The sequence below is a fragment of the Oryza brachyantha genome, chromosome 11, assembly GCF_000231095.2.
Source record: "Oryza brachyantha chromosome 11, ObraRS2, whole genome shotgun sequence".
In the NCBI taxonomy this organism is placed as follows: domain Eukaryota; kingdom Viridiplantae; phylum Streptophyta; class Magnoliopsida; order Poales; family Poaceae; genus Oryza; species Oryza brachyantha.
The window spans coordinates 6,808,472-6,823,871 of NC_023173.2; the positions used below are offsets into that span (position 1 = coordinate 6,808,472).

At 36.7% G+C, this 15,400-nt stretch overlaps 1 protein-coding gene across 1 annotated transcript; it reads left to right on the forward strand.

Annotated features, from left to right (window-relative positions):
* Positions 1–6,995: 6,995 nt before the first annotated feature.
* On the forward strand, positions 6,996–12,607 carry LOC121055714. The gene is made up of 3 exons (XM_040528649.1): positions 6,996–7,445; positions 8,213–8,449; positions 12,573–12,607. The coding sequence occupies exons 1-3, from the start codon at positions 7,366–7,368 to the stop codon at positions 12,574–12,576; spliced, it is 321 nt and encodes a 106-aa protein (XP_040384583.1). The 5' UTR covers positions 6,996–7,365; the 3' UTR covers positions 12,577–12,607.
* Positions 12,608–15,400: the final 2,793 nt, after the last annotated feature.

Genomic DNA, 15,400 nt, shown 5'->3' on the forward strand with positions numbered 1-15,400 from the left:
TTGCACGGTGCTGCGTCGTTTTGCGCCACCCCGCGCCCGGCCAGCAGCACCACCTCCTTCCCTTGAGCTTCCCTAGATGCCGCGTCCGGGCCGGGGATTGCCGGAGCGCCGCCGCCTGCCGCCGGTAGCCGTCGCCAGGCCCGCCGGCCGCCGCCGCCATGGGGGCGAGGTCGCCCGGACCCCAGGGTCGCGGATCCGCCGTCCCCTTGGCCGGATCCGGCCCCTCCCGCTGCTGGCGCCCTCCACCAGTCGGCCTCCTTCCCTGCGAACGAAAGAAGAGAGACGAAGCCAGAACGTGGAAAGGAGGAGGAAAGAGAAAAGGAGGAGAAGAAAAAAAAAGAAAAGAAAAAAAGAAAAGAAAAAAAGAAAAGAAATAAATAAATAAAAGAGATAAAGAAAATAAAATATTTGGAGTCCATCCTAATTTCTTTTTCTATCCAAAATAAATCCAAAAATTATCCTTTTCTACAAATTTAAATAATGCTTTCTCCAATTTAAATAATTCCTTAACCTATAAATTTCGGATTTAAAATCCGGAACCATCATCCGACTCCTAGAGTCATTCTAAATTCAATGGCGACAGTTTCATCGCCATCCAAAATTCCGAAGGCATAACCCTAAATTATACCTAGGGTTACTATTCATCCAAAAATTCCTAAAGTTTATTTGAAGCCTTTCAAACTCCCTTTGAATCGCTAATCTATCTTTTCTAGCTCCAGTTTTCCCTTTTCTTTATTTTATTTATTTCGTTTATTTATAGATTTTGTTTATAGGCGTATTTGGTCTGTTATTTCGTGTGTGTGCGATAAATCGACTCGAAGTCGTCGCCGACCCCGCAGGAGCTGACGTGGACCCCAAAGGCTACGTTGAAGTAGCAGAAGACCACGCTGTGCAAGGCAAGCCATGAAACCATCCTTTGATCATCTTGAGGATCTATGTAGAGAATCACTTAGTTATTTTATGCATTATTTATTTGCAAAGTTATTTTGGCGTATTCTTACTTTCAAATAATATTGTTACATTAGTTACTGCCTTTCTATATACTTGTTATTACAACCAATACTTTGAATTGCTACACCCTGCACCTTGATAGCCTAGTGTAGCTTTGCATACTTCAGATTAATATTGTAGGGGATAATATCACCAAACTTCTACACACATATATCTGTTGTGCCCGTCGTCACTTGATGACGCTATTGGGTTGCATAAAATATTGTTTTGATATAAATCACTCGCCTTGAGTGATGTGGAAGGTGACACCAGGTGAAGGTTGATGTTCTGGATATTATGACATGTATTACTGTGTTTATTATATGCATGTGTTGTGATGATTTTAATTGCTTCCCCGGATATAAGGATAAAAACCCTCTTATGCCATGGAAAGTGATATAGTTTGTGCCCATCCACAGGACCGAGCAATCGGACTTAACCTAGTACGTGGTCCCACTATATGAACGACTATTAGAGGCTCTAGGAGCATATAGGAGTGGACATGTGTAAGAGGCCGTGGGCCAAGTTGACATGATCTCACAACGGTGGCACCCGTGAAAGCAGCGACCTACTATGCCTTGCTTGTGGCCGAGAGAGTGCCCGACTGCTAGGACGGACGATATCCCACTGGGCGATACTAGTAGTAAGTGGGACTAATGAATGGTTCTGTTATCTCGACTCTGATCCAGTTGTGGTATCGTGTGGGTAACGCTGGGCAGACGCTGCAGAGTCGTATTGTATTCGAATACGTCGTGCTCCCGGTTAATGGAGATGTGTCATTCTGGGTGATTCTTGTTTCTTATGGTATGAGTAGATTTTATAATTAATATCTGGATTGGAATCAGATAAGAATGATGGTGATTTATATTGCTACATTTTAAACCATCGATTTATAAATGTTTGCAAATAAATTGTTTTATAAAAGTAGGGAAAAATATTTATAATATGCTTGTTATCAACCAATCTTAATGAACCCTATATCCTTGTACTACTTGCATGTATTCTACTTGTATTCTTGGTTTGTGGTTTGCTGGGTACGTCGGTACTCACCCCTTGCATATAATGTGGTTCAGAGGAGCAGTTCTTCGCCGAAGAAACGCCAGAGGGTGAAGAGTTCTTTTGTAGCGAGGAGTTCTTTTAGGTCGGCCTGCTCTCAGGCGTGCCTGTGGTGTTTAGTTGAGTTTTGTGATTGGTTCTTTTGCTTGTAGGTTAGCCTGTTGTGTGAGTTTGGCTATTTGGCCCCTAAAAGCTATTGTCGTTGTCTTTTATACGATATTTCATGTAAATATATATTGGTATTGTAATCGAAGTCGTTCTGTTTATCAATATGTGCATGATTGAAATCCTAGACGATCGTTGGTGGTTTCGGGGTACCGAGCTCAAACAGGGTATCCCCACACAGTCTCTAACATGTTTGGAATTAGTGAGCCCTCACGAATGAGTAATCTGTGATGGGTCGAAAAATCGTCCGATTGAGATATGGTCATATAGATATGTTAGATGAGCATAAAACTCAAGCCCGTCACGGATGACACCTATCGGTGACGGGCCGTAGATTAGGCCCGATTAAGTTAACATTACATATCTCAATCGGGCACCAAGTTAGCACTCGTCACAGATGACTCTCATCTCTAACCGGCCTAGATTATGGTCCGTCACGGATAACTCTCATCTCTGATGGGCCTAGATTATGGCTTGTTACAGATGACTCTCATCTCTAAAAGTTGTAAATATGACAATTTCAAATAATATTTCTAAATACTAAATTATTTTAAAGGGAAAAATTATCAACAACAAAGTTGTATAACTTACGAAGATTTACAACTTTTATTTTGATCATTTTTCTATATAACATTTTTTTGAATAATTTGAATTTGAAAAATATGACAACTTTAAAACAACATTTTCAATACTAAATAATTTTAATTGAAGAAGTCATCAACAACAAAGTTGTATAACTCATCAATATCTATAAATTTATTTTTTTTCATTTCTTCATCTGTTGACGCTGAAAATGACAATCAACAGTCACACACGTAGGCCAGAGAATCAATCTTAGACCATTCTAGTGTAGGACCTAATTCTTAGAAATACTGGGCGTGCCAGTCAGTCTGATCCTGTAACTGACAAGATATAGCATGGAAAATAGTTAACCCCGAAACCGCTATCGACTGTATAGCCGATACCGTCCCAGGACCCCAACCGATGGACTAGACGATCGGCTTTACAGGAATTTTATGATACCAAATGTAAATATGCCCAATCGGCTAAGTCAGAAGCAGGATAAATACTAAACAGACCAACCAGCTAATTAATCTTAAAAGATCGGACCCAACTGAGACAATCTTAAGATTATTCAGCCGATCGAACTACTCCAGTACTTATCGCACGTAAAATTGATGGCCGATACGAGACTAAATATGGAATTAAACATAAACTGAGATGCTATACTAATTACCAGCATAAAACAGTAATAACCAACAACATGCATACTCATACCAGATCTAGAAGATCGAACCTAATCGAGACAGTACAGATCTAAGCATAACTACACACGAGATCAGTTAATTATCATAACATGCAAATAATATGATACCAAACCAGCGTAATCTACCAACTCGTTTATTAAGCTCAGTCGATCGGACAAATTTCTGTAAACAGAGCGCACCAAACACACATAGATCGGACTTAACCGAGACCGTATGCAATCTAGCACGATATAAGCATAGAAACATGAAGATCCACAAACTTGATAAATGAATCAGCAGATTACTCAAGATAATGCTGGCTAGAACTCCAACGATAAACCCTCATGAGCTCACGATCTAATCTGATAACACGAATCCAATTAACCAGATTGATCGGACCGAATCGAGATAGAACCAAGTTGACCGAAACCATGTTATCAGATCAAACAGAAGAACTCGCGAGGATCTGATTGAGAACTATCACTACTTTAGACTAGAATATACCAAAGCAATAATAGAACTCAGCCCACCAATCAACTAGGGCCCCATTCGGTAGGAGGCAGGGGTAGATAAGTTATCTGGTGCAGAAAACGTCTTAACAGATTAGTACATGATTAATTAATTATTAATTATTTAAAAAATAAAATAGATTAATATAATTTTTTAAAACAACTTTCCTATAGAAAATTTTTGCAGAAAATACACCGTTTAGCAGTTTGGGAAGCATGTGCGTGGAAAACGAGAGGGGTAAGATAACTTACTGGGCTCCCAAACACGGCCTAGGAAGGAGATTGGACTTAACCGAGATACTCCTTTTCTAGTTGATCGACGGGTTTTGACAAGCAAGAACTTATATTGCGAAGCTGACAAACCCCGCACCGAGAGCTCAAGCAAGTCGAAGGTTTGAGACGATGCGCCAAATTGGATTGATCTGGAGATAATTTACAAGGACCCCAGACACAAATATTTATAGCCCTATTGTTAACCAACCTATTTGGATAAAATCCGTTACTCAACTAACTTGCACCGTTCGGACTTTAATTAAACATAAAAGTCCTAACCAAACTCTAAGATAAAACCTAATTAATATACACGAACTCACGACTAACACCGAATCTATCCCTAAGCTTTAGGCCCAATCGGACACCAATACCTGTCCGATGCGGACTCTATCGGCTGCATACAAACCGCGTCCAGTTTCCTGCCTCCAGTCGATTCACCCCTTCTTGTTCGATTCGGTTTTTAGCTATGTTTCAATTCATAACGACGATTTGCTAAAATCTAGCGTTAACATCATCCTACAAAGTGATAGTAACATTGTTCACAAAATTCACATGTATCTAATCTAGTTTTATAAACTATAACCCACACATGTCAATTTTATGAACAATGTTACTAACACTTTGTCGAACGAAGAAATGACAAACACAAAAGTTATAGATCTTGATGAGTTATGTAACTTTGTTGTTGATGAATTTTTAATTGAAATCATTTGGTATTTGAAAATGTTGTTTGAAGTTGTCGTATTTTCAAATTCAAATCCAATTTGTTTAAAAATGTTGTGTAGAAAAATGACCAAAATAATAGTTACAACATTTTCAAATAACAAATGACTTCAACTGAAAAAGTCCTCAATAACAAAGATGTAAAACTCATCAAGATCTATAACTTTTATTTTGGTCATTTCTTCATCCTAAAAAGTGATAGTAACATTGTTCACAAAATTCATATATATCTAATCTGGTTTTATAAATTATAACACACATATGTCAATTTTGTGAACAATGTTAGTAACACTTTGTCACACGGAGAAATGACAAAAAAAGTTATAGATCTTGATGAGTTATATAACTTTGTTGTTGATGATATTTTTAATTGAAATCATTTGGTATTTGAAAATATTGTTTGAAGTTGTCATATTTTCAAATTCAAAATCAAATTGTTAAAAATATTTATATAGAAAAATGACCAAAATAAAAGTCATAGATCTTTTTGAGTTATAAAACTTTGTTGTCGATGACTATTTTAGTTGAAATCATTTAGTATTTGAAAATATTGTTTGAAGTTGTCATATTTTTCAAATTCAAATTGTTCAAAAAAGCGTTATATAGCAAAAAGACCAAAATAAAAGTTATATGAATGCAGTTGAGATAAATATATTGATGATTGTGTATGTTAATGAATGTAAATGAATTGAGGATGCTAGAGTGTGACATCCTGGCCATAGGGTTAATAGGATTAATAAAATACTTATACCAACAAATTACAATTTCTTTCTCGAAAGCCAATCTCCAAACTGGAGCCCTTCCGAGATGGGTGACCTACTGGGAAGGCACACGAGTGAGGGCAAAGGCCTGAGGCCCGTCAGAGATGAGGACAAAAATTATTTTTTTGGATTATACTCATCTGTGACGGGCATAATCTAGACCCGTCAGAGATAAGGATCATCTGTGACAGGCTTTTGTGTTGGCCCGATTAAGATGTGTCATCCGTGATGGCCGGATGTCCGATTGAGATATTTTCTCACATCACTAACTTTTGCTTAGTGATAGGGGACTTGTCTGATAGAGATGATGCTTTAAGCCCATTAGAGATTACCGATCCTGTTCTAATGATATCTAGTTATTGATTCAGCAGTTAATATATTGTATCATGACCGAACACCATAAATGATACCAAGATCATAAATGATACCAAGATTGATATGATACACAGAGAAGCAAAACAAGCGAGTGCGATCGATTCCGAGAGTGCAACTCTCAGCACAGATGATTCTTCTCCCTCTAACAGTAGTAGTATCTTGTGTAGGAAAGTAACAGCTTAGCATAACCATCTAATTATATATTGAGCCCTCGTAATTTAGAGTAATCAATATTAAGCTTTAGTATATGTCATTTCATAGGTGTCGTAACATCTTATCAACTTACAACTATGGCCATAAGGATAAATCGTTGCTTTTCACCATGTGTATCAGCATGAAACTGTACATCACTTTAATAACAATACTCCATATCAGGTATGTATGTCTCCGATGTCTAAATAATTTAAATTTTAAAATTTATATAACACAGAACCGATGATTATAGGTTAATTTCTTATGTTTTACCTTAATTCTATTGAATAACTACACTCACCTAGGTAAGACGTCGCGAGAGAGTTTTAGACGCCATTGAGATATCAAGTAGAGTGGCACAGTGATTACAAGTTTGTAGAACATATAAACACAATTTCACTTACACATTCTTAAATACCATCAAATATTGTTGTTTAATTTATCCATTTATTTTCTCATCTTAATCAGTTACAACTATTCTCCATTTAATTTTAGGGACAACTGCATATCTGATCATACTTTTAAGGCTAACTACTATTTTTTCAACTTTATAAATTTGACCCTCTTTTTTAGAAACGAAGCAGCCGTCTGACCCTGGTTGATGTATGACGTTACGGTTTCAAATAAATAAAATAAAATAAATAAATTTTAATTATGAATGGACTTTTCTGCCCCTCACTACTATCTTCCTTCCTCTCTCTCAACTCACTCTGCTAGATCTGGGGAGGAGCCGGCCGAGCAGTGGGAGGAGGCGGCGTCGGCGTCGGCGTCGGTCTGTGGGGGAGGCGAGGAGGCTGCGCCGGCGCCGGCGTGCGGCCGTGGGGGACGCGAGGTCGGCACGGCGTCGACGGTGGACCGCAGCAGCTTTATCAGCAGTACGTCTCACTCCCTCGCATCAACCGGGTACGCCGGCGTCGGCGACGGCATCGTTATTCGTTACATCCCCCACCGGCGGTGCCGTATTCTCTCTCGTCGGAAAACGCCCGGCTGCCCCCATCCAAAGCCGGTGGCACCGCTGGCCGTGCTCCTCGAGGGGCGAGGGCGAGCCTCTCGGTCCTCGGCTGCTCCGCGGCCATGGACGGTGTGACCTCACTCTCCTCCCTCACGTTTTCCAGAAGCACAAGCAGCCAGCGGATGTCAATTGCTGTGTACATGTATGAATTTCTCAAACTAGATTGTACCTATTACATTCAACCTTTTCAAATCAATAAAATCTGAGATTACGTGCTATAATTTCGAAAATTTATTAATTTAAGTTCAAATTATCAAATTTGAAATCATATATCAAATTAACCTTAAATCTATAAAATATAAACAAAATTTTGAAGTATATTAATTTACATTCAAATTTATCGAATTTAAAATGATCAAACTAACCTCAAATCTATCAAATAAATACCAAATTTTGAATTATATTAATTTAAGTTGAAATTTATTGAAATTGAAATTATATATATCAAACTTATATCAAATATATTTTAATCTTTATTCGAATGTTTTTGATAAATATTTACATATATTTTCTACAAGTTACCATACAATAGGGCCAAAACAGCAAGGGCAAATCGGTCAAGTCATCCTCTATTTAACTCCGTTAAATGTCCTTCACGGAGTAAGGTCACTCAGCTGCTTCGTTTTTAAAAAAGAGGGTCAAATTTGCAAAGCTGAAAAAGAAGAGTAAAATCCATTGTTAGCCTTCTATCAGATATGCAATTGCCCCTTAATTTTACTATAGAATCTAAAAGAATTAACACACATAAAGCATTACGAGAAACGGGCTTATTACTGTGTATTTTACTTGCAATAATAGAATTTAATTCATACCGTATATTTATGTTTATCGAACGATTCTGATTAAATTGTACTGCCATGTATGAGAAATTTGGGAGAATATAGTCTTTTTTTTTTACTGTTATCGTAGATCACCTAATGGGCGGTGGCTTTTTCGGTCCGTGCCTCCTGCAACCATCGCGACCGCGTCTGCCCCGAATTCCATTCAGCCACCAGCGCCTGCCCTGGATTCCATCTCTGCCTTCCGAGGCGACGCACATCGCCTTTCCCCCATCTCCGTTTGGCCGCGCGTTCTCCGCCAGGCAGCGTGCTACCTCGGCGCCTTCCTCCTCCAGCACAACTTCAAATCTGATCATTTATTTGCGAGGTTTCTGTTTAGAATTTTTATTTTGACCTATTTTTAAATTTGCCAGACTTACTGGTACGTACTAAGCGTTTGACCTCTGCTATCTGCTTGATTCAATCATTTGTTGCTTGTTTTGTATTTTATTATTTGCAAAATGTTTCTATCTATCTCTGTCTATATACTGGGTGAGTCAATATGCACAAAGCAATTTTTCTTAGCTTGCTATGAATACTGAATGCTGTCAACGGAGGCGTAGGTGTTCGGGCACAACTGATATTTGCAGTTGTGATCGCAGCCGTTGTAGCTGCCCTACGTCAACGTCAAGCGCTTCTACCAACCTCAAGTGCCTCTCTGGTAATCCATGGCCATACGTGTCCGGATAGATAAATAATGTAGTACTAGTTTGATTTGCACTAATTGCTCGAGATAATTTATCCTGATCAGGTAATGTAACATTCGTCGCACAATATTCTGTTCCTTGAGATTTAGGATTTAGTTGCCAATAGAACATGTCTTTCGTACCTACAGACTGAGTCATGCACATATTTGCAGTAATATAGAACTAAAACAACTTCATCTTAGTAATAGTGCTTGCTGTTAATGGGCGAGTGCGATTCAGGACACTAATTGGTGTTTAATCTTGTTATGTTCAGACTCGTTCAAAAATCTTGCTAAGCCCTGTCGAAATGTGGTCATATCATCCTGCATAAATTTAAGGAGATCATGTTTAAAAAAACCAATATATTGGTAAAAAATTGTTCGAAATTGAAATGGTGGTCATTGTATTACCTATGTACTTTAGGACGTATAGGCCGTACGAGACGCTAAAAGAATCTAGATGATATGATAATTTAATACCATACATGGCTTTGAACTAAATTTTTTGTTTAACGATGATCACCTAGCCGCCCTTTTGCTTTAAGAATTTCTGCACTTCAATCTATTCCCATGAGGTTAAGCTGAAATCAGGCCAATCATGTATTAAATCTGATTGTTGAACTTTTGGCACATTATATTCAAGCATCTATTGATTGCTAGCAGCTGAAAGTATTTGGCACATTATATTAAAGCAATCTATTGATTGCTATATATATACACACAGAGACACAGAGAGAGTTTTGCTAAAATGAGTCGTGACACACGGGCTGCTCCATGAGTCAGAATCCAAAAATATATCAAATCACCTCTAAATTTGATTTATGTGATTCATTACATTCTTCATATCAAAAGCTTATAGCATGAATTTTTTTTTTGGAGATTTTTAAGTGTTTGTTTGAGATTCTTAAAAGTGATTATACAATATTAATAAAATAATCAATGTGTTATGTCTAATTTTATAAAATCTCAAACAAATACTTAAAAATCTTCAAAAATAGAAAAAATTTGTATGCTACAAGAATTTGATATAAAGAATCTATTGAGCCATATAAATCGAAATTTAGAGGTGATTTGATATGTTTTTGACCCTGACTCACGAAGCAGCTCGTGAGTCGCAACCCTTGATTATTAGTATTTTTTGATAAAAACAATTGCATGATTTTCCTAGTACATAAATCACATCATAAAAATGAAAGGAAGAATGCATGTAGCTTCCTTTCCAAATTATAATCACACATGCATGAATTAGGATACCGTACGGACCTATCATGAACGTTTTCATGCATGTTTACTGTAATTTAAATCCTAAACCACCAAAATAATAAAATTTACTATACGAGTATTCCAAAGTTTCAGATGCAGTGAAAACAGATTCAAACATATTTGCTTTATATAATGAGTATTGGGTTTTTAGTATGGATTTATACTTTTTCATTTGATCTTATCTTTCAAACATATTTCAAATTTAATGATAGATAATACTTTTACTAGTACATATTTTTAAAACTACAATTCTACTTTATAAATGTGTGATTAAGTTTTAGGGGTATTACTTACCAAATAGACAATCACAATGGAAGGTGAATAAATAATATTTAGAGTGAAGTGCACCAGCGGTCCCTAAACTTGTGTGTATGTCATCTAGGTCCCTGAACTCTCAAAATGTATTTTTGGGTCCCCGAACTTGTCCGGGGGTGTCATATAGGTCCAAACGAGCTCTGATCCTCTCCATCCGCTGACGTAGCATGCCACGGTGGCGCCTACGAGAAGGGAGAGAAAAGAATAAGGAGGAGAGAGATACTGACATGTGGGACCAACATGGCCCCACCAACACGTAGGCGCCACCGTGGCATGCCACATCAGCGGATGGAGTGAGTCGGTGCTCGTTTGGACCTATATGACACCCCCGGACATGTTCGGGGAACTAAAAATGCATTTTGAGAGTTCGGGGACCTAATGACACATGCACACAAGTTTAGGAACCGCTGGTGCACTTCGCTCTAATATTTATTTCCTACGAGGTATTAAATGAGAGTGAAATCTCTTACCTCCTACGAGGTAATAGAACTACCAGCCATTGGATACATACCCAATGAATGGTCCAAAGCACGGTAAAAAAAATCCATATATATATATATACCCACACATGCACATAATGAGTTGAAGTAATTGTATTGCTCACCACAGTTTGTAAATATTTTTGACTACTTGGTTTATTTAATGAGTCGAGTATTTGTACCTCATACCTCTTGACGTTAAGCACCACATATACAATAAAAGTTAGTACGGCAAAACAATAAAATGCATTCTTCATTAAAAAATCAATATAATTAAGTGCATGTCTTGCCATTCACGGAGGGGGGAAGATTTTACACCCTCGGCGTTAAGTAGCCCAGTAAATGGCCTTCTCCATGTAAATGTTGTCATCTGTCCTATAATTATTACTACTTTTTCTTAGAGTAGTGAGGTATGCATCTATGCTAATTGAAAGAATGTTTAAATATAAATAAACTAGTTACCTTCCCTTCTCTAAAAGTAAATGAATTTTGAAGTTTTACCATTTTATCTCAGTATTGTAGTGGTTTTCACGACCTAAATAACAAATTTTTGAATCTAACTGGTTGGGTCACACCTCTCCCAGAACCATACATACAAGCATTTTTACGAATATTGAAGTATAACATGTGTATCCCAGTAGTTTAATAACTATGTAATTTGTAAGCAGTTTAGAACCGAACTTGCAAGAGACATACATTTCTCTCGAGTTTTGTTTTATTTGTCTTGCATTTTTATGGCTTTGATTAACTAATGGAGAGATAGACCGAACTAGTTGCGATGTCTCATTCTGTGCACCCACCAGGTTAAGATATTCTGAGCAGACATACCTTTAATTTATAGGGCATGTGAAATGTAGGGCACGTGGGAGTCGAACTAACACCCTCCAGATACGTACAATGCTATTGGTTAGCTTGGATTTGGATAATTTACTGAATTATTATTTAGATTAAAAAAATAATCTATATGTGGTTATCCTATTGGGTATGTTATGTTTTCTTCGTGAAATCCGACTCGTTTCAAACTGACTCCTCTTCTACGGTGTGGTAAAGAATTAACAGAATTTAGACGAGATAGTGATAAAGGTTTTGATAATATTTAGCAAATTTAAGAACTTCAACTACAACAAACATCGATATGTCTAACTATATTTTAATATCAGTTCTTGTTGTTGTTGTATAATATTAAAGCCATGATACTTTTTAATTTGTTCTACAGTAATTAACTCATGGAAAAACAAAACTCCGTAGTAAATGATATATCAAATTATACTACCTTACCTCCTCCATTACAAAGCGTGTACGAGAACCTAATGGCAAAGTTATTACAACAATGCATATCTATTGTGTCAATGTTAATTAAATATGTTTTCTATGGTGATGGAGAGATCAGTGATATCAAGATCGATAAATATAAAATTGTAGAAAACAATTATCTGAATCATTAAATGGTAAATATATATGTTCTATTCTTTATTTGAAAAATAAATTATTATAGTTAATTTATTGAATTTGACTAATATATTTGGAGCAGATATTTATTTCAATATGTACGTCCATTGACCATTGGTACATAGGGGTTTTTAATTGTACAACAAGACACTTGAAGACTTGATAGAACTTAGACTTGTGATACTTCTTATATATTAAAAACTCTCTAATATTGACGAAGTTATATTCAATTGATTATTTAGTTTTTTTTTGTTCTGCAGATGAAGAATGCAAAATTGTGTCAATCTTGTCCGGCACGGCACTACAAATCAAGATACAACATGGTTTGATTTTTACATTTCAAATTGAAGTATCATATGCAATTAGGTACAACATGCCAGGCAAGAAGTACAAGTACGATATACAGTACAATAAAAGACTTATGTTCTCTAGAACATTTCATTAATAACAAATAGTTTTCTTTAATTTTATCATAAAGGTCTTCTAGTGGACTTTTTACAACAAAATTTATAGAGTATTGGAATAGAGACCGCCTGACAAAGAAATTCTTCCAAATTTGTTTTGCACTTTGTGTTAAGATCATTTCCGTATGGGTTTATACTTTAAATTAACAAATAGACATCTTTAACACTTAAGAAGATATTGATGAGTATGGATGAAAGTTTGATACTATATTGTACCGGTCACCCCAAAACATGATTAGACCAACATATCAGCCAAACTAAGATGGAGAAGACTATATTAAGATTATATGACAAGGACAGTTGGCATTAGTGTTGTGAATTTATGTCATAAACATAAGTGTATATGCAACAAAGTCGAATACTAGTTGCACATACTGAAACAGTCAAGTGTAGAAAATACACAAGCACCTCGGCAATGTATATTTTATTAACTGAATTTTACAAGAGAGGGGTATGGCCTTTTATAGTCCCGGACTCCCCTTTATAATTACTAGAATACCCATGAGTGGTTACTAATAGAGCACACATGTATTAGCGTAGTGTCTCCAGCTCTTTGGGACCACATTGCTAGCTGTTCTAAGCACTTGAGTGCTAGTTCCCACGCATCTAGTAGAAATATACTTGACAGTCATATCCGACAAGTTTCTTCCCATCTTGTTTGAGTCTTCCCTTGAGCGGTCTTGTCACTTGGGGCTAAAGACACTGATGTTATTTATATACTTTAACACGTACCCAACACACATTAACCCAATGTACTCTCATGGCATATTGTCTCAACATGCTTCCGATGCATAGTGTTTCAACATGCTCCCGAGAGATACTGTCTCAATATAATATCGAGGCATACTGTCTCAACATGCTATTTGGGCATCTTGTCTCGACATGCTTTCGATCCACATTTTTGGCGAGTTGGCCTTAAATTCTTCTGCGAGTTGTTTTGACTATTGATGATAGCCACCTCGATGTAATGCTGATATCATGATACTAAATGCATAGGCATCTGTAGAAATAAGACAAGCTCCTTAGGCAAGGACAACAACATAGTAATTCCAGGTAACGGCAGCACTCGAAAATGCTCTAGGGAAAAAATATCAACATATGATACGACCCTCTCCAGTCTCAAACACAAGTCATTTTGGAATATATTCAATCAGCATGAGATAAATTTGACCATATAGGTTTTAGGTATGTGAAAATAGTATACTCAAGTTTGCAAAAATCAGAGCTTTCATAATATTTCAGTTAGGTTTTTTTTCTAATTATGCTAAAGAACTGAGCAGTGAATGTTGTATAATATTGACTTTGAGACGTCCAAAATGACTTGTTTTTGAGATTCGAGGGAGTATGCTATAAACAATTCCTTGTTTACAACACAAATAAAACATTGCACAACAAAACTTGAAACAAATGTAACCATAGAACAAGTCTTCTATTGTAAAATACACGGTAGACTTTGCACACTTGTCTAAATATAGTATATAGATAAAGTGTTATTAGGATCCAGATATGGAACATCATTATATGCGATCAAGAGGAAGCCAATTTGATAGTTTTCCATCAACAAAACACATTATTATTCCAGCCATTGGCAAGCGAACTTCATTCCTTCCACGCCATTGCTTAGTGTGAAATTGGTGTGGAAAAAGATCAACTTACCTCTGCTCAATATCATAAAACCATGTTAGGAGCAGCAGCCTGATGGCAATAGCATAGATGGAACATGGAATGAAGTTGTTTTATCAGTGGCATCAAGAGTCTAATAGCAATAGCATGGATGAAACATGGAATGAAGCTAGTTTATTAGTGGCATCAATGGAAGATATGCTTTGACAAAGGAAAATCGTAAAATTAGCTCCTAGTGACATAAATGGATTTTTCCACATTATAATGAATAATCAACATAGTATCAATAGAGACACGCCGATTTGCTATATTGTTAGAAACCTTACCAGACTTGACACCTTTTTCTTTCATCTCATTAAATAGGATCACGACTTCCCCTATCTTCCATTCTTTGAGAAGGCCATCAATTAATATATAGTAAGGCATCTGTGGTATAAAGCTCAATTTAAGGGGCCATGCATACATGCATATAAAGCAATTGTGTATAAGACCACATATTTTACCTCATCATGTGCAAAGCTTGAAGCTTCCAGTTCAGTTAGCAGTTCCCTTGCCTTCTCAAAGAGACCGCCTCTAGAATACACCTTTAACAAAGTGGTGAGTATAACCTGCAAACAAAAAGTAACTTACAAATTAGAATGGTAACTATAGCAGAACATTTTCCATGAACCAAAGAAAGCTACAACATATGCAAGCTCAGTGGGCAAACAATCAATATAGACAACGATGTAGCTATAATAGATATGTGGAGACTCAAGATACCTTTTTTTAATAAAAAAATTATTCTGCAGCTCTGTATTCCACCTTAGCCCGGATTTTCAAAAAGCTCTATTTAGTAGATCATGTGCTAAGCAGCCAGAAATCACGATACCACCACCTTGATGGAATTTATTACATAGTGCAAATTTTGGTAGATCGTTGAGAGCACGTATCTAAAAACTTTATCCATAAATTTATTTTTGATCGTTAATGAGTGGATTCTCTTATGTTTATGAACAGCA